Here is a 19,479-nt window from a genome sequence, read left to right as displayed (position 1 = left end):
TCAAAATGTTGGGGCGAGGTATTTTATTAGGGACAAAGGTTAGTCAATGGAACTGCAGGTCCTTGAAAACTTGAATGATAAGAAGGGACAAGAGACGCTTTATGATTGTGGTTTTATAAAATGTCTTTATGCATTAAATATGACAAACAGAATGATATGAATTTCTCTTAAACTCCGTTCAATGGTAGAGCAAAAAAGTTCGATCAAATCTCGCCTCATCTCATGTTTTTTCTAGATAATCAAGTAGTTATATGCTAAACATTTGTAACAAAAGTGGTCTCTTTTTTTTTTTTTTTTTTTTTTTTTTTGTATGGTGTTTCTCAATGTTAGCCAGAAGGGCTTCTACATTTTAACGCGGACGCGGGGGTGAACTGAAGGTTCACCCTGGTCAAAAGTGGTCGAAAATATTGTTTCGTTCCTCAGGTTCCACTGCATGTATCACGATGAAACACACATTCGACAAAATCCCACTATGACACCACGTGCAACGAAATTGTTAATTAAAATGCCAAATAATGTATGAAAATAGTGTTAGATAGGAGATCATATTCATTCAGATATATCATTTATCAGTAAGTTGTGAAAATTGGAACCTGCCCTACTGAAACTAATTGCAACCTTGTGCGCAATCGCAACAAAGACGTATTTTGATACTTACAAACAAACAAATAAATTATCATTTTATATTAATGAGTACATAATATGTACTATATACACATGTAACAAGTATTAATGGGCTTTTATTTAAATAAATAAGTAAATAAATATGATAAGTTACTAGATTGATTGTTCTTTGTGTTTATTTTAACAGGCTGTCGACATGGTTGTTGATTGACAAGCTTATTTAGATATTTATAATAATTATAACCCTTAATAATTAAATAATCATATAAATATTACTTATTTATCATTAATTATAATAAGCTGTCTTAAATAACGAACCATGCTTTGTTCCTTTTTAAACAAAGCTTTAATATATTGTCTTTTATATTTGATTATTTATTTGAAGTCATAAATTATATTGGACATAATCACGTTCATAAAACTGTATTTTATTTTATAAATATAAGAATAAGTTATAATATATATGAGTAGGGATAATCTGTGTAGAAAACAGCCCTATGAATTTATTTCAAACTACATTCACAAAAAACTTAATAAACACGAATCTTCACTTCCAACACGTGTTCTTATTAAAATACATTATTCAACACGTCTAATTAAAAGTAAAAACACTGTTTAAAATGTAATAACTCCAATTAAAAGAAAAAAATACCACCGGCTCAATATATTCCTAAATTACATAGTTACCGACTCATTTACAGGAATAACGTGTAGAAATAAGAAGGTCTTATTAATTAGGAAGGTTGTATCAATTTATTTATTACATAAAAAACGCACTTACAATGTTTGATTTGTAAATGAATAAATGATAACTACGCATCTACACTTGGCTTGAATTATTTACATGCAATCATGTAATGTACTTAATATAATTAAAATTGATTGCTGATATTCGGTTCAATTTTCTGATGTATTTTTTTGTTAAGGATTCTTTAAACAGAATACCGTCTCTATGTAAATTGTAAAAATAATTTATGTAAACAATTGCAACGCATTATCAATTTTCGTTTTTAAGTAAAAGTTCTTTAGGTGCGTTGAGAGTAAAATTTCAAGGTCGCGTCGTGGCCATATCGTCACGTCATGGTAAGGCGACGATTATTAGTATCATTCTTTGAATCTTGCCAAAGAAGTTTCACTTCGGACACGTGTGCTCGGCACACATGATTTTTTTATTAATGTGGATATAATATTTTTTTTAAATGCTAAGTTAAAGCCCAATTTTTAAAATGTTATAGTTTCTCGAATGTCAGTATAGTGTGTATATATTTATTGTAAGTTCACTCATTCTTAAAAAAAGAATTCCTATTTCCTGTAGTCGAGGCATCACGCGTGAACAACTGAACTGATTTAAATAATTCTTTTCTGTTACTTTTTGCCAGGAGAAGGATATGGTTTACAGAATTCATAAAAACCTATTTATGTTGTCAATTTCTGCGAATAAATATAAAGAAATTAAACCAAATAATTAAAATAAAATAACTCTTTGGCTATTTCAGTGTGTTTGAAACAAGACAAACATAAACGTATTCAAAACTAGAGTGAATTTCCAGTATACATATATCCTCATGACTCCCTTTTTATTGCATGACTGTAAACCATAATGCGGTCATTTACCTATTTAATTATAAAAAAAATATATCGTATGAAAAAAACAGTTGGTAATTTCTATATAGGTTAAGCGATCCTTCATTAGAAATCATATAAAACTCTAACGTATTTAATTTCATTCAATCTACTTTCAATTGAAATAAAACTTTATAGCTAATTTATTTAGTTAAAATAAAGGGTGTCCCACTGTTGGTATACTAAGCTCAAAGGAGGTTATAGTTTTGCATACGCTGAGTACGTAAAAAATACTTATAAAATTCCAGACCCATTTCTTTTTCAAATAGATGCATTCTTAAAACACTATGTGTACCCAAAACAAGCAACCCGCCCAACTTTGCCACCAGCACGTGAGCTATCGTTTATGTTTTCATAGACAAAATGCTCACATTAGCGAAGCGGTATATGCCGGTTGCGCGAAGCTAGAGAAGAAAACATGGATTATCAGGAAAAATTTCACAAAATTTTTTTGACGTAATTTTGTTGTTTAAGTATTTTTTACGTGATCAGTGTTTGCAAAACTACAAGTCCCTTCGCGCTTAGTATACCAATAGTACAGTGAGACACTCCGTATAAGTCATTTTACTAACAAAGTTATATTTTTTTACAAAATAATAATCAAAAATGTTTAGAATGAGACTGTGTGAAGTTACCTTAACTGAAATATTGACCTACCTGTCAAGATATCTAGTTCATATTATTATGCATAATAAGGGCTGTAATTGTGCTACAGAATTAAAAAGAGCTCCAACATAGATTCAGTTTTATATCTACGTCATAATATGTAAGTCCCGAATCACCTTGTGGGGCAGAAGCATGTATTTCACAATTGCTACATATTTGAATTATATGCTTTTTTCTTATATGTTCTGTGCAGTGCAAGTCCTCTAAGAAAAATTTATGAACCATCCCTACTCTTAGATCATTACTTAATTATCTAAGTCCCTACTAATATTATAAATGCGAAGGTAACTCTGTCTGTCTATCTGTGACGCTTTCCCGCTTAAACCTCTCAACCGATTTTGATGAAATTTGGCACAGACAATCTTTAGACCCTGAGAAAGAAAATAGGCTACCTTTTATTACGAAATATGTACCACGGGCGAAGCCGGGGCGGACCGCTAGTCTTTAATCAAATTCAAAATTCAAATCAAAGTAAGTAGGTACTCAATTAACATCGTTGCGAGTGCGAATACGAAATTTCGCTATGAGGGGAAAGACCAGGTGAAGAATTCATCCAGCATTCATCAAGCATCTGGGTAAAATACAATAAAACAAACTTATATAATATTATTAAACTAGCTTACCACCCGCGGCTTCGCCCGCTTTGTCTAAAACCTAATAAATTATATACCTTCCTCTTGAATCACTCTATCTATAAAAAAAAATCGCATCAAAATCCGTTGCGTAGTTTTAAAGATTTAAGCATACAAAGGGACATATTAGGGAAATAGGGACAGAGAAAACGACTTTGTTTTATAATATTATGTAGTGATTAATTTATTTTCTGAAGACATTTGCTGGGATGGAAGCTGCACCAGGCTGGCCAGATCGGTTGCACCTTTATACCACGGAGTAACATTCGCCATCTGTGAAATATATTTATTATAATAACTCAGGCCCCGGAACCACAGGCACAATAGAAAATCTGTTGTGTCTGGGACCGATTGGGCCGCTTGGGGCTCAATGGGTTAATAATTATGTATGTCTATGTATAATGTGTATGTCACAATATTTTTGATAGTTCTAGTTTTTTTTTAATTTTTACTATTTACTTAATATCCGCCGATCAGATCTGTAGGAAATTTAGTATATAGATTATATCTAATGTTATAATTCCTAAAGTGTAACCTATATCTCTATTAAGGTATAGGTTACACTTTTGAGTGTAAGCGATTGAATTCTCTGGTAGCGAATTTCTGGGAAATTCTGGAAGCATTTAAATATCATTTTGTCAATAAATACCTGCGCCGTACGAACCCACAGCCAAAATCATATAGCTATATGTTATTCTCATGTACAACCTATATTAGTGTAAAGTTTCGTTTAAATCCGTCCAGCAGTTTTATTCGAGAATGAGTCGAATATGTAGAGTTCAAATATGTATGCATCCATACATACACACATCCTCACAAACTTTCACATTACTTGGAATATGTAGATTATTAGATATTAACATATCTATACAAATATTATAAAGCTGAAGAGTTCGTTTCGTTTGAACGCGCTAATCTCGGGAACTACTGGTCCGGTTTAAAATTCTTTCGGTGTTAGATAGCCCATTTATCGAGGAAGGTTATATATTATAATCTCGCTAAGACCAACTGGAGCGAAGCACTGCGGGTAAAACCGCGGAGCACAGCTAGTAACTAGATAATATGTATTACTAATTTAGTAAAATTTATGTTGAATATTTAACGAATCCCTCCAAAAGCACCGCTATTGATAATTGACTTTCTTAGATGATAATCTCACCGATGTGTATCCAGTCTGGCATACACATATTTATTGGCACTCGAATTGGCGACCACATCAGACCAGAGCCTCTCTGCAACTGCTGCGGTACGAGGCCAGATGTGGTCGTCCAAATTACCTGCAAAAAAATAGATTTATGCTCAAAAAAATACCCGAATAGTTCCCGGTCCCTTGGGATTTCCGGGATATAACCTGTCCTATGTGTTAATCCATGTTACCCCTAGGTAAAACCGCGGGGCACAGCTAGTATTTTATACAAAGTGTATCCTGACACTTCTAAACGATACACTACTAAATTTTTAATATCTTATATATATTACAATATTATAAAGCTGAAGAGTTTTTTCGTTTGTTTGTATGAACGCGCTAATCTCAGGAACTACTGGTCCGATTTGAAAAATTATTTCGGTGTTAGATAGCCCATTTAACGAGGAAGGCTATATATATCATCACGCTAAGACCAACAGGAGTGGAGCAACGCGGGTGAAACCGCAGGGCTCAGCTAGTATCCAATACTCGCCTAGAGTTAAATGTTTTTTCATTTCTCTTCACAACTATGCCAACCAACGCTGCTTAGACTGTCAGCAGAATTATCTTATTTGTATCTACATATATCCAATGCTCTTTTCATTACCATATAACGATCTAATATATTTATTAATTATTTAATCTAATCTTATCAAACAACCTTCATCATTGACCCACTTAATAATATGTAGACAGCAGACTGTCCAAAACTTTTCAAGGTTTTGGTCAGTGTAAAGAAGTCAATTCTATAGCGAATATCTACTTACAAGTCTTTGCTGAAAGCTATCCAGATTTTATCGAAGTTATACTTCTTTTGGCGCGATAGAGAAAAATGATGAGAGTGAATTTTTACGATGCGCGCGCACACCGACACCTAAATTTAACAGCATGAAGTCAGTTCTAGGTGGTATGAAAATTGATAACTATGTTCAAGTTTTATATTCTAGTATTTTTTCCATACGCCAAAGAAGTATAACTTCTAACGCGTGTACATAAGTACATACACTCGTTTTTTTTAGTACTAAACCTTCCGAATACTTTATCTTACCTTAAACATAAGACATTACGGATAGTACACATAATGTTATAATTTTATAAGCTACAACTGTAACGTGTATTTATTCAATTGAAGCACTTTTGAACAGTTATTAGTTACTAGCTTTCCACCCGCGGCATCGCCCGCGCAGTCAAAGAAAAACCCACATAGTTCCCGTTCCCGTGGGATTTCCGGTATAAAGCCTATCCTTTCTCGGGTATCAAAATATCTCCATACCAAATTTCACGAAAATTGGTTCAGTAGTTTAGGCGTGATTGAGTAACAAATAGACAGACAGAGTTACTTTCGCATTTATAATATTAAGTATGGATTACACAGATTTACCACCAATTCGGAAATAAATTTATACAGAGAAGAGCCGGCAAGAAACGGTGTAGTTGTGATCAATTAAACTGGAATTATTTACGGAAAAATTGGACAAATGGATGAACTTAGTCACGCCAGATTATCTATTAAGAAAGAAAACTGCATTACAACAGTTACAGTAACAGTACAAATAAATAAATCATAAAAAAATTGTATTTATGAAGTATCCCACTTACAAACTGGGTATAAATATGTTAATCTATAAACCACTCGAGTACAGAACTACTCGACAGAATCACACACAAACCAGGAACCATCACAATCCACAAAATTGTAAACAACAACATAAAAACCAGCCCAAAGATAAACATTGTAATAATCTTAAAGAGAATTCAGCGCATGTAATCACAGTGATGCTTCTTAAGAGGCATTGACCTGATAGCACAGCTGACATCAATAATAACCTACTTGACACAATCTGAATCACAGCAAGTGCAATCGGCGAATAATATGGAAATAAAATTGTTCTGTACACTTCCTCGATCCCCTTCGTTTGTTCCTCAAGATTTTAGTAGTGCTTTTAAAACTTATGTAAAAAAATTAGTTCAGACAGCCTATTACAGCATTAAGGAATATATGGAAGATGAAAATCCACGGAGGGTTGTCGCGTAAGAACTACAGGACAGTTCTTTGGCATATTATACATCATAATGTAGTTTTATGTAAAGCTAAATTGTATATTGACATGATTTTAAAAGAGCAACTATGGAGTTTCTTGCCGGTTCTTCTCCATAGATACTGCTTTCCGAATCGGTGGTAAATGTAAAAAAAATGTAATGTCGATTCAAAAGTGCTTCTAGAAGAAGTCTAATTGAATAAATAAATGTTTGAGTTTGAGTTGGTGACTGCCCTTATAACTGGCAAACAACAGGATTATGGCATGGAATCAGTTCGTCTCTATAAGGCCGGTTGCAGAGCTTCACCGACCATCAGTGCGTACGTCAGTCGCGCTTGTCATACGTATGGAAATTCATAAAACCGTTCATAGCTAGACCGACCATACGCACGCGTATTTCCATACATATGACAAGCGCGACTGACGTACGCACTGATGGTCGGTCAGGCTCTGCAACCGGCCTAAGGGTGTACTTAATCGTTAAGTGTGCACAGACGATTATTCCGTAACAATATATACTAATATTATAAAGCTGAAAAGTTTGTTTGCTTATTTAAACGCGTTATTCTCAGGAACTACTGGTAGCATTAGCCTATAGCCCATTTATCGAGGAAGGCTTTAGGCTATATATCATCACGTTAAGACCAACAGAAGCAGGGCAATGCGGTTAAAACCGCGGAGAACAGCTACTAGATAATAAGTATCTAATCGAAAAGAAGCTTTGTCTCTGTAAAATTGTACACACCAGAGTACCCTATTAAATAACAAATGAATAAACACCTACATTCTAATAGACTACAATACCTAACCTTTGACAGTTGCCTGACCATGACATGTGCCCTCATTATAGTGCTCATTTATTGATTACAAGAGAAGACCCAGTGAACTTAACATCACCATAATACGTATTTCCTAGTATGTTTCTTAATTCTCTTTATTCAGTAAAAATTATTTAATCGACAAAGATACCTGTAGAGCGCGAATCTTGCTCCAATTTTGGAAGTGTTCGTTATTGTCAGGAATAGGATCTCATGAAAGAGAGACTCAAGTTAGCGTCAAAAAATTAATAAAATGTGAAAACTTACCATTTATACAAGTCATTTAAAATAAACGGGTTTGACAATTTTCACAAAGACATGACAACGTCTGGGTCAGCTAGTTTGACATAATTTTCTTGCCCTATTTCTCATTTTAAATGACAGAAGATAAACAGAATACCCAAAAGTTAAACTGGATGAAAGTCACTTGTACAATCCAAGAACGTTTCAAAAAAGTTTGACGAGATGTGAGTCATAGATATACCGTCTTCAATAGCTTTTGGAACGTAAGGAGGCTCGAAATCTTAATAGGTATATATAAATCTCGTGTCACAATGTTTGTCCTCAATGGACTCCTAAACCACTTAACCGATTATAATAAAATTCGCACACCATGTGCAGTTCGATCCAACTTGAGAGATAGGATAGTTTAAATCTCAAATCGTTTTAGAGAAAGCGGGCGAAGCCGCGGGCGGTCAGCTAGTTTTCTATAAATTGAACATATATTTTCCCTATATCCCATTGTATTTTTAAAATCAAGTTCGTTTTTATATGTACGTTGGTTATTATAATGAAAGAAAAATACGTGTCACATATAAATTGACATGCCAAAAACCACACAGATTTGTCATGCGTGGCGAAACTTTTTTTGGCGCGTTGGGAGTTTAATTGCAAGGTCGCGTCATGGCAATACCGTCACGTCATGGACTATTTTGGTATCTTTGAATCTTGCCAAAGAAGTTTCACTTCTGATACGTGTCACACGCTCTTCTTTCTCATTTTTGTTGAAACATTTTTTATGTATCTTCTAACTAAAATCAAATGACGTCACTACCTCGAATTACACAAAATGCGCACAGGAATAAAACTGCACGCGCCATTGCACAAGTTACAAATTAAAACAGGTTAATAGTTTATTAATGTTTAATAATCATGTAAATATTCCTATTAGTACCGCCATTTATGTATATTTCGTTATTAACCAAATTGTATTTAGTGCATGACAACGACAGTGACGAGTAATTAATATAGTTGAGTGATTGAAATCAGCGCTAAACGTTTAAGACTTGTATTTTTTGGTTTTATAATAATATAATAAACAATTAATTGCAAACACGTAACAAAAAATGAAATAAAACTAAATAATATAGTTTAAATAACTAAAATAAAAAGAGCGTGTGTGGCAAGCAGAGTCAGAAGTGATACTTCTTTGGCAAGATTCAAAAATACCAAAAAGAGCGTCTTTATCTATGACGTGACATACTGTCATGATGTGACCTTGAAATTTTACTCCCAACGCGCCTAAAAAAGTTCAACTTCAGAACCGAGATAAGTATACAAAGTTTTAATTAAATCTGTCCGTTTAAAGCGGCCTTCCTCGATAAATGGGCTATCTAACAGCGAAAGAATTTTTCAAATCGGACCAGTAGTTCCTGAGATTAGCGCGTTCAAACAAACAAACTCTTCAGCTTTACAATATTAGTATAGATAGAAATAGATACAATGGCAAATAAAGGTCATTGACATTCCTATTCTTATTTCGTTCGCATCAATCAATAAACATTCTGACGTCACTTTCACTATCAACTAACCGGTATCAACCAGATCTGTCCAGAGCACCGCCTCCCCCCCTTCTATCGTGAAAACCTCCAAGTTTCTCCATGATTTCCATCCGTACATGTCTTGCCATGATCTGGGAACGGGTTATAGATGGATTGTATACTGATTAATATGGGATAAATGTATAATAAAGATAGAGAAAACAAATGTTTGGATGTACAGGTAGAGAATCACGCCAGAACTAAAGGATTTAGATGAAACTTGGCAGTGAAATTTTTTATATATTACTAGCTTACCGCCCGCGGCTTCGCCCGGTTTGTCTAAAACCTAATAAATTATATACTAAAACCTTCCTCTTGAATCACTCTATCTATTAAAAAAAACACATCAAAATCCGTTGCGTAGTTTTAAAGATTTAAGCATACAAAGGGACAGAGAAAGCGACTTTGTTTTATACTATGTAGTGATATAATAGACAGAATAACACATTAGATATCGCTAGATAGATAGATATCGATAGATTTTAACATAGGCCCTTAACTTACGAAAATAAATATGAATGAATTTTTTTTTTATGATATGCATACTACCTACTTAAGAAAGTGTGTACTAAGCAACTTATAAAAAGTGCATTGCTTTTTTTATCATTTTTTTTTGCTTATAAGTGCATAGATTATTATAGTAATTGAGAAGTAATAATCTGCAATAGACGAAGAAGATTATAAGAAATAAGAATGTACCATGAAAAGTGGGGAAAACACATAATAATTAACAAATTTTCAATTTTCATAATGTATCGGTTTGCAAATACCTATCCATACAATTAATAAAAATACGGAAATGAATTTGTTTGTCTGTCTTCTATGATATACGTTAAATATTATAAAACATTGAATACTTTTTACCCAGGGTCAACGCAAACAAAACCACGAGGCGCAGCTAGTTATAAATTCTTTATGCAATACCTACATTAAAATAAATGAATAATCATGCATCCGGTTTTACATAGCTCTTTAAGTCTTTTTTGTCCAGACACTATGAAAAACTACATATCGGAAAGGTATTATTTGCCAATTCTCATGTATCGATTGTTAATTATATGACTTTGAAAAAATCTAAATTATGTAATAAATGCAACAATACTGTATATCATGCAAAAACTACTGAACGAATTTTGCTGAAATTTCGTTTGTAAATAGATTAATTAATGACCAAAATAATAGCTGTTCATCCGTATTTTACACAAGAGAATCTGCGTGTTGAAGCTAGTATACCCATATTAAATATCCAACACCATAAAACTAACAGGATAAAAATTAACATAATGACCTAGATTGATAGGATATTAAATCTAATAATATGTCACGATATTGAATTTTAAAAACGGATATAATACATAGCGACATAGTTAAAATAACGAATACAAAACTACCCGCTTGGCTCCGTGTTATCCCGATACAAAAAAATATAGCTGATGATACTAAAACATAACGTGGTTAATGGTTATTTATTGATAAAATAATAGCCAAATCAGTGTAGTAGATCCAGAGGTTACCATATCTACAGCCTCAGAAACAAAGTACTAGTAGATTGATACAGAAAAATACTGTACTTAGATTTGTATTTGCCTTGTTTATTTAAATATTTTATTTACTAGCTGTTCCCCGCGGTTTCACACGCATTGCTCTGCTCCTGTTAGTCTTAGCGTGATGATATATAGCCTATAAGGCCTTCCAAGATAAATGGGCTAACTAACACCGAAATAATTTTTCAAATCGGACCAGTATTTTCCGAGATTAGCGCGTTCAAACAAACAAACAATCAAACAAACAAACTCTTCAGCTTTTTATTATTAGTATAGATTTATAATCTATGTGAGTACATTTAAGTAATCTCAGGCTATTTGTCAACCCACCTAAAGGGATTTTACACACTTTCATATTTCTTTAAAAACTCTATTATAATCTAGTAATTTACCTCACTTCAAGTGTAAATTCGCTCTTATAGCACGTAGTTAATTATTACAAGTTTTTCAAAGTACTGGAGTTGTAAACATATGGTCGAGTAACTTTCGCTTATTAGTATCATTTAGTTTTATACGATGTATCTATTAAGTAGCTAATAGCTATGAATGGAAGTAATTGCTGGGAAATAACTTGTGACGGAAATATGGTGAATTAATAGAAAATTTAAGAACACAGGTGAATAAGAAATTAAAGTATTGACTAACAGATACAAAAAAAAAAAATTTTTTTTAGTGAAACTTCTTTATTGGGGTTGGAAAAAAATTTAGTGTAACATTTTCCGTTACGCGCAATCTTTTTCTTATCCCTACCACGCGTGATTCGACGTATTTCTGTAAAGTTGCATAATATAGTAAATTATTTTTTGAAAAATAAGGTAATAAAGAAGTTTCACTTCTTACGTGTGTACACTAGTACACGCACACATTTTTTTTATCAATTAGTGTTGTGAATATTCTGTCATCCTATCGACTTTTATTAACTGCATGGGTACGAAAGAATAATACTCCCTCAGAATTAATATTATCAGCTATTTTCAATTGCCCTGATCTTGCTATCTCCATGAAAGTGAAAAGTGTTATTTTACATAAAAATAAAAGTCCTACAAACAACGAAGAACTACATTAATTCTACGTACCTGTATTTAATACATCTCTGCTTGTTCATTTCACACGACAAATCCCATTTCGTCGAATGTATAACTTTGAATTTGGTCAAAAACTCCTCCGGATTCTGATGCCAAAGATACAATTGAACACCCAATCTATCCCAAATTCTCGCTTCGAAATCCCGCGTCAAATGATTAGAATACCAGATTATTGGCAATTTTGGAAGAAAACCTTTATTAGCCATCTTCAAACGAAATAGAGCTTTATCTAAAAACCCTTCCCTATCTTCTAGCAAGTTATTACAATGCGTAAAAGAAAACATACTGTCACTTAAATGAAAAATATCATCAACGTTTGTTAGTTCTAATATTTCTGTGTAAATATTCTGTATTATATCGAATACAGACGCTTGCATTGGAAGGCGTAAACAAGGTATGTTATTACACGTAAAATTTTCATCTTTAGTTGGACAAGTGGCTTCTGGCAGCCACATCCATGGTCTTCCAACAGGGCCTGGTAAAGCCACTTCAATAAGAACTCTTATACCACGAATTCCCGCTCTTTTTACTATTGATTTAACGTCTTTTCTTGTGTAAATCATAGATCTTTCATACGCCCCAAATTCTTTTAACTCTGACACGCTTAATAACTCCATTGGGAAGCTTGTTATGTCTGATATTCTCCAATGAAATGTGTTCAGTTTGCACATCGCCATTGCATCTATAGTTCGCATCAAATCTATAACTGGTATATAATTTCTTGCTGTATCAATCATGAGTCCTCTATATTTATAGCTAGGTGCATCTTTAATAACCGCATGAGAAAGAGTTATTAGACTGCCAGTACTCTGATCTAGGAGTATTATTTGACTCAACGTTTCAAGACCGTGTCGTACACCACAGAAAGATACACCGCTTATTTTGATCAATACTTGATTATCTATTGTTTCAATTTTAAGCGTATACGCTTCTTCTGTGTTCAATCGAAGCCTTGGATCAGGATCACTTTCCACATCAATTTGTATTATCATCTTTTTCACGTGTTCTTTTGTTTTGTTTCTAGATTTTGTATCGATCTTTTCCAATCTTGCTACATCTTTGAGGAATATTTTGAACGCTTCAGCTAGATATTGGTGTACTGCATCTGATGGTACTGATTGGAATTTATATTCTAATTTATTCGTTGCCAGGGCAACGATGGTTTTACTGAAGTAAGTGTAGCCGATCGGATGGGGCCATAATTGTGGACCAGAGCATAATAGTTTGCAACGACTCATTGAGGTGTACATGCTTTCGTTGGTATTTGGACGAAACACTTTGTCACAGAAACCGTCTGTACATTTCCAAAGCCAGTCTGGTAGACAGTAACTGTAAATATATGGTTACTGTAATATCTGCACAGAATTTAATAAAACTATTACAAAGATTTAGAAACAGAGACAATTAAAAAGGGATAATGAAATATATTAAGTAGGGACAGAAAATTTAATTTTAAAACAAGTCGATATTTATGAAAATTAAATTATTTATTCTAACATACACTTTTACAATTTTTGTAATTATTTCCTTTTATACATGTTTAGATTGAATCTCGCTAAGCTGTCAATATCTCCTTTAAAATTAAGCTTAAAAAATAAAAAAACACAAGTGATAACTGCGTTAAAAACAACCGACTTCAAACTTGCACTTGCAAAATTTACAAATACCTACAGACAAAAATGCTCATAAAATAAAAACTACTGGGCCTATCCGAATAAAATTTTTATGAGACCAATTCGACACCATCCCGCATCGAACAAAAAAAGAATCACGTAAATCGGTTCAGAAACCTCGGAGTAATTGGTGTACATACATAAAAAAAAAAAATATACCGGCCGAATTGATAACCTCCTCCTTTTTTTTGAAGTCGGTTAAAAATACATAATACCTACGACTTGTAACTGAATTCTTCATAACTGTTAGAACCAAGAGAATCTTATTATATCTCTAAGCCAGCTTAAACATATTGCCCATTTAGAAACCTAACCGGATTTTTACACCTTAGGAATTTTATAATCGCTTCTATGTACTTGTTCATGGCCGTCATATTGGACTCTATAATCTTATAGCTTTGTCTGTGTATGAAGTTACATATTCACATAATTCATCCAAACTATGCCACTCACTCCTGTGATTAAATCTATAGATGTCTTATTCATTTTACTACGTATTTTTGGGAACTATTTAGCTGCGTATATTTATTTTTACAATCATTTACTTATTTTGTGAATGTAATTTTGCTGAGATTAGCAATACATATTATGAAGCTGGCAAAGTATTGACGGTTGGTATCAATGCAGTCGGCCTATCTATACATAGGTATAATAAATCTGTAGAACGGTCAATTCTGTACATTGAAAATATTGAAAAAATAAATACCAGGTGGTGTTACTGGATCGACACCAAACCCAAATATGTGATTAAATAAATTTTTGTCTGTCTGTCTGTCTGTCTGTCTGTCTGTATGTGAAGTTCGATTTCGATGAAACTTGGTATAATTATACCTTATTATCCTGGGCATAAAATAGGATACTTTTTATCCCGGAAAAATACGTAGAAAAAAAATAAATCTTAATTTTTCTTAATTTTTCCGCGCGGACGAAGTCGCGGGCGGAAGCTAGTACGTACTATATCAAAAAACGATACCCTACGCTTACTTACGTAACGTAACATTATTTTAAATGTCCTACTGGAAATTTCTCTATTAAGTTCAAACTCAACTCAAACTCAAACATTTATTTATTCAATTAGACTTCTTCTAGAAGCACTTTCAAATTGTCAAAACAGTTTTAACATTTACCACCGATTCGGCAAGCAGTATAGCAGCACAATGCTACGACAGCTTATGTGGCATAGCTATCGAAAACAAATCTAAAAGTTCAAATTTTATCGAACCTTACCTTACTTCGTAGTAGGGAGGAATTTTTTAATGTATTTTTATGTCACTATAAAACCCTTTGATACAGCGGTATAGTCGTAACTTATATGCCTTGCTATCTAAAACTACACATTATTATTCCATTTACCTAGTCTCCTCATGCAACCGTACCACATTTTCCTTCTTAGGCTTACTTTTCCACATCGGTATCGTACACAACACAACAACAAGAGCAATTAGCACCAACACACTTGATATTATGGTGTATAGCTTCCATTTGTCAAATTCTTTCCTGTAATAAAATACGAGTTATGAAGGTAAATAGTTACCAAGGGAAATTTTCAAAAGTTAATAACATTTTGTTTAAAAAATTGTAACGTAGAATGCCAATCAATGTCAATATCTAATCACCTATGTTTGAACTAACAACTAATTCATTATAAGAGCTAGCGCGCAAGAGCAACTTTTGTCTCCGCAACTATTTTGTCTCTCCCATCAATTGTATGGGGAGTTGCGTCGCTACGTGCGCGCACTTTCGTACTAGCCCATGGGTGGGAGAGACAAAATAGTTGCGGAGACAAAAGTTGCTCTTGCGCACTAGCTCTTACAGATATTTGCATCTAATTGATGAATAAACTATTGAATATTAGACTATCTGACCCGAACAACTTCGTCTGCTCTCAAAAAAATATTCTCACTTTTGCAAAATTTAACACATTACATATTATATACTTTTGATAAACCACCCATCATCATTCAACTTGATCTAGTACTTTATGAGATACCGTTAACAGACACTCAAACTCATTTCATTAATAACTTATAGCCTCCTATATCTTTTATAGACTGTCCAATACCATAAAATTCGACCTATTAACAAGTTTTTGACGACCTTACATTATGTGGCCCACCTGCCTCTTAACTTGCTCTGACATAAAACAGTATTATTCTAAAGTTATTGCAAACACTCTAACTCAAACATTTATTTATTCAATAAGACTTCTTATAAAAGCAATTTTGAATCGTCATAACACTTTTTAACATTTACCACCGATTCGGAAAGCAGTATCTATGGATAAGGACCGGGAAGAAACTACATAGTTGCTCTTTTAAAATCATGTCAATATTACAAACTAACTCAACGGGTTCCTCTTCCTCCTCTGGTGGATCACACTTGTCCACCGAACTGCCGGGATCCATGCATGAGGTGGACGCGCTGCATCTCACGCAATTGCAGTCTACTTTGCAATTTGGTCCTTGAAAACGTTTGTGATCATATATTTTCTTTGGTTTATAGAATATACAACGTGATCAATTGATCATAATATAGTGTCATATGTTTTCTTTGGTTTATAGCATATGCAAGGGGAAAATAACTGCTTTTTATCGGTGTGTGGTGTTCTTTCTTTTTATTAACCGACTTCAAAAAAAAGGAGGAGGTTATCAATTCGGCCGGTATATTTTTTTATTTTTTTATGTATGTACACCGATTACTCCGAGGTTTCTGAACCGATTTACGTGATTCTTTTTTTGTTCGATGCGGGATGGTGTCGAATTGGTCCCATAAAAATTTTATTCGGATAGGCCCAGTAGTTTTTATTTTATGAGCATTTTTGTCTGTAGGTATTTGTAAATTTTGCAAGTGCAAGTTTGAAGTCGGTTGTTTTTAACGCAGTTATCACTTGTTTCGTCTTTACTAATATTATGAAGAAGTCTACTATCTAACGTAACAATCTTTCTTCTTTCACTAACAGAGAGCTAAACTATATGGGCAGTCATAAAAGGTAATTTTGTTCACGGACTAGATGGTAACCTACTATCTTTTTAAATTATTATTTTTATTCATCTAGATATAGACATTTTGACAAAATAGTAGATCATAGAATCTTAAATCACTGTAACTATAGCGCGTATTATAGTTAAAACTACCAGTGTTATGTATTAGAAAAAAAACAATAACACTAAAATAATAAATTAATAAACTTACTTTCAAAACTACCCTGCAAGCCCTGAGGCTTGAACTCAACGGTATCCTTCGAATCAGAGGACACCATACAATCACTAACATCCACCTTCCCATACGATTTATAATTAACATCAGAATACACATCGAATGACGATCGAGATAAAGAGGCATCAGTTATTACAGACGGTAATACGGTAATTGACGATTTGAATGTTAAAGTGGGCTTTTTAGGTTTCAGTGTATCGGATGATGACGTCATTGTTGATTGGGATGTGTCCATGACGTCGGGTGGTAGATGTGTGTCTTTGGTTTTGCTTTTACAGTCGCAGGCTTCTGTAAAACGTATAAGAAAGTTTAGTAAAAGGTATGAGTCAATAAAGGAGATGCTATCAAGGAAAGCTTAAATGATGAAGCAGATGCGAAATGAGAAAAGATGAGATTTGGAATTAAATCTGTATGCACTAGTATCGGCTATCGAATTAAAAAAATAGTGAAAACAAAACGTTATTATGTTAATAGACGCAAATTAAGAGAAAAAGTCAAACTGAGATTAAAGGTTATTAAAGTTGAATTAAATTAAATTTATTTTGAGCGCGATTTACTTACTATGGTTTTAACGGCTCATTTCATACATATTATAGATCCTTTTCCTTTACATATTTCGATAATTATTACTATACAATATACACATCAATATGTATCTCAATGCGGATTTGTCCAAAGTTTCAACGTGCAGTACGGAACGCAAGTGATAGTCATTAGAGTCACAAGGTCGATTTTTTACCACAAACTTCAATTAGAGCACATTAAGTCATTACCTTTAATAGCTGTATCAACATTATTAACAGTAGCTTCCATTTCACTTAACTCTTCACAGAATTTCAAAATAATTTCTTGTTCTTCAATAGTAAGTTTCTCACAAATATCTTTCTCTACTTGACCATTTTGTGAGTTGATGCAGCAATGAAAGAGCAGTATTGATGTCATGATGTAGACCTTCTTTGGTTGATCGGTGGCTTCGTATAAATCTCTGTTAGAATAAGTTTTGTAATTATAATACTAGTGGTGAATTGTGACGTTGTCTTCGTTTAGGAGAAACAATTATTAATCTTAGAATAGAATATAATAGAATAGAATAGAACACTTTATTGTACAATGCACACAAAAACAAAATTTACAGAAACGATATGTAACTAACTATCTTACTAAGTATATTTGATTTTAATTTTAATGTTAAAAAGTGAAGTCCCATGTCCCCGTAGTGGGGTAAAGGGCAGATGCATTATGCATACATCTGTTTCACTGATCGATTTTTCTTTTGGGACAAGTAGGTGATCAGCCTCCTGTGTCGAACCAGATCGAGACAATTTTTTTTGTTCGTCTCCACCGGGAATCGAACCCAGGACCCCTCGGTTCTACGCTCACGCGTCAACCACTGTACCAAGGAGGCGGTCAATTTTAATGTTGGATGTATTTAAATCAAACATTTTTGGGATAGAATTTACTCATCTGCTGCTTTATTAAAGCCAACTACGATCTAGTGCAAGACCCTTTAAAATTGGTTCAGTCATTACGAACTAGCAAATAGACGGACATATAAAAACAGATTACAAACGTCGTTTTAACGTTGGCATCAAGTAAATAACAATAAACACAACGAAAAACTTATTGAAGTGAAACTTCTTTATCGGGGTTGGAAAAATTTAGTGTAACATTTTTTCGTTACGCGCCATCTTTTTCTTATCCCTACCACGCGTGATTCGACGTAGGTATTTCTGTAAAGTTGCATATAGTAAATTATTTTTTGAAAAATAAGGTCATAAAGAAGTTTCACTTCTTACGTGTGTACACTAGTACAGGCACACATTTTTTATTTTCAAAAGACAGACGGACACTTTAATTTATTTATATGAATATACCTGAGTCGTAATATTGGATATTTATAACCAATATAAGGTTCTAAATCGTCAGTACACAGCAGTGCTCTGTTCAGATCATCAGAACAAATATCTTCCTTGTATCTATTTATTATTTCCACCAAGTTTCTCAAATTTAAATCAAATACTTCATCCTTTTGGTACACGCATTTATTTAACTGTAAACATAATATTGGAAGAATGAGGGTATAATTATTTATTGAACTACCGTCAATGAAAGATGAAACTTGTTGAACTACCCCCCATTCCTTTAACAATTATTCTATGTTACAAAAAGTCATTTAAAATAACGTGTCTCTTATATTTAATAAATTAATCTAAATTCTGTTTAATGCATAAAATATATTGGACGATTGGAGAATTTGGATAAAAAATGTAGATGTTTTTATAAGAAATTAGGCCGAGATGCTGTCGCCGTCTCCAAAGAGAAAATATCTTCGAAACAAGTTACTATTTCTATAAAATATAGCTAAAAACGAAATAAACCATACGATACATCATGAAAAATTTTTTTACAGCCAAGAGAGTTTTAACTTGATTGATGATAAGCGAATGCCCAGTATTTAGACATACAGGCTCGTCCCTTTATAGGTACCCGGTCGAAAGCCAGGGAAAGATAGTAATTAGTAAGATAGTAATTAATTTAAAATCACACTCCATT

General features: G+C 33.3%; 1 protein-coding gene across 1 annotated transcript in view; it reads right to left on the bottom strand.

Annotated features, from left to right (window-relative positions):
* Positions 1-3,699: 3,699 nt before the first annotated feature.
* The window catches only part of LOC123703693 (probable beta-hexosaminidase fdl), a 30,119-nt gene continuing 14,339 nt past the window's right edge, over positions 3,700-19,479 (bottom strand). Inside the window, exons 3-10 of the mRNA XM_045651773.1 lie at positions 17,700-17,911; positions 16,903-17,214; positions 16,054-16,171; positions 15,064-15,207; positions 12,029-13,366; positions 9,400-9,500; positions 4,705-4,822; positions 3,700-3,818 (exon numbers count right to left, since the gene is read on the bottom strand). Of these exons, the coding sequence (XP_045507729.1) occupies positions 3,725-3,818; positions 4,705-4,822; positions 9,400-9,500; positions 12,029-13,366; positions 15,064-15,207; positions 16,054-16,171; positions 16,903-17,214; positions 17,700-17,911 (2,437 nt within the window). The 3' untranslated portion in view covers positions 3,700-3,724. The remainder of the gene's footprint in view (positions 3,819-4,704; positions 4,823-9,399; positions 9,501-12,028; positions 13,367-15,063; positions 15,208-16,053; positions 16,172-16,902; positions 17,215-17,699; positions 17,912-19,479) is intronic.

This window comes from Colias croceus, chromosome 27, assembly GCF_905220415.1.
Source record: "Colias croceus chromosome 27, ilColCroc2.1".
Classification (NCBI taxonomy): Eukaryota; Metazoa; Arthropoda; class Insecta; order Lepidoptera; family Pieridae; genus Colias; species Colias croceus.
The sequence above is the reverse complement of the archived record's forward strand: the minus strand, read 5'-3'. Positions and strand labels throughout refer to the sequence as shown.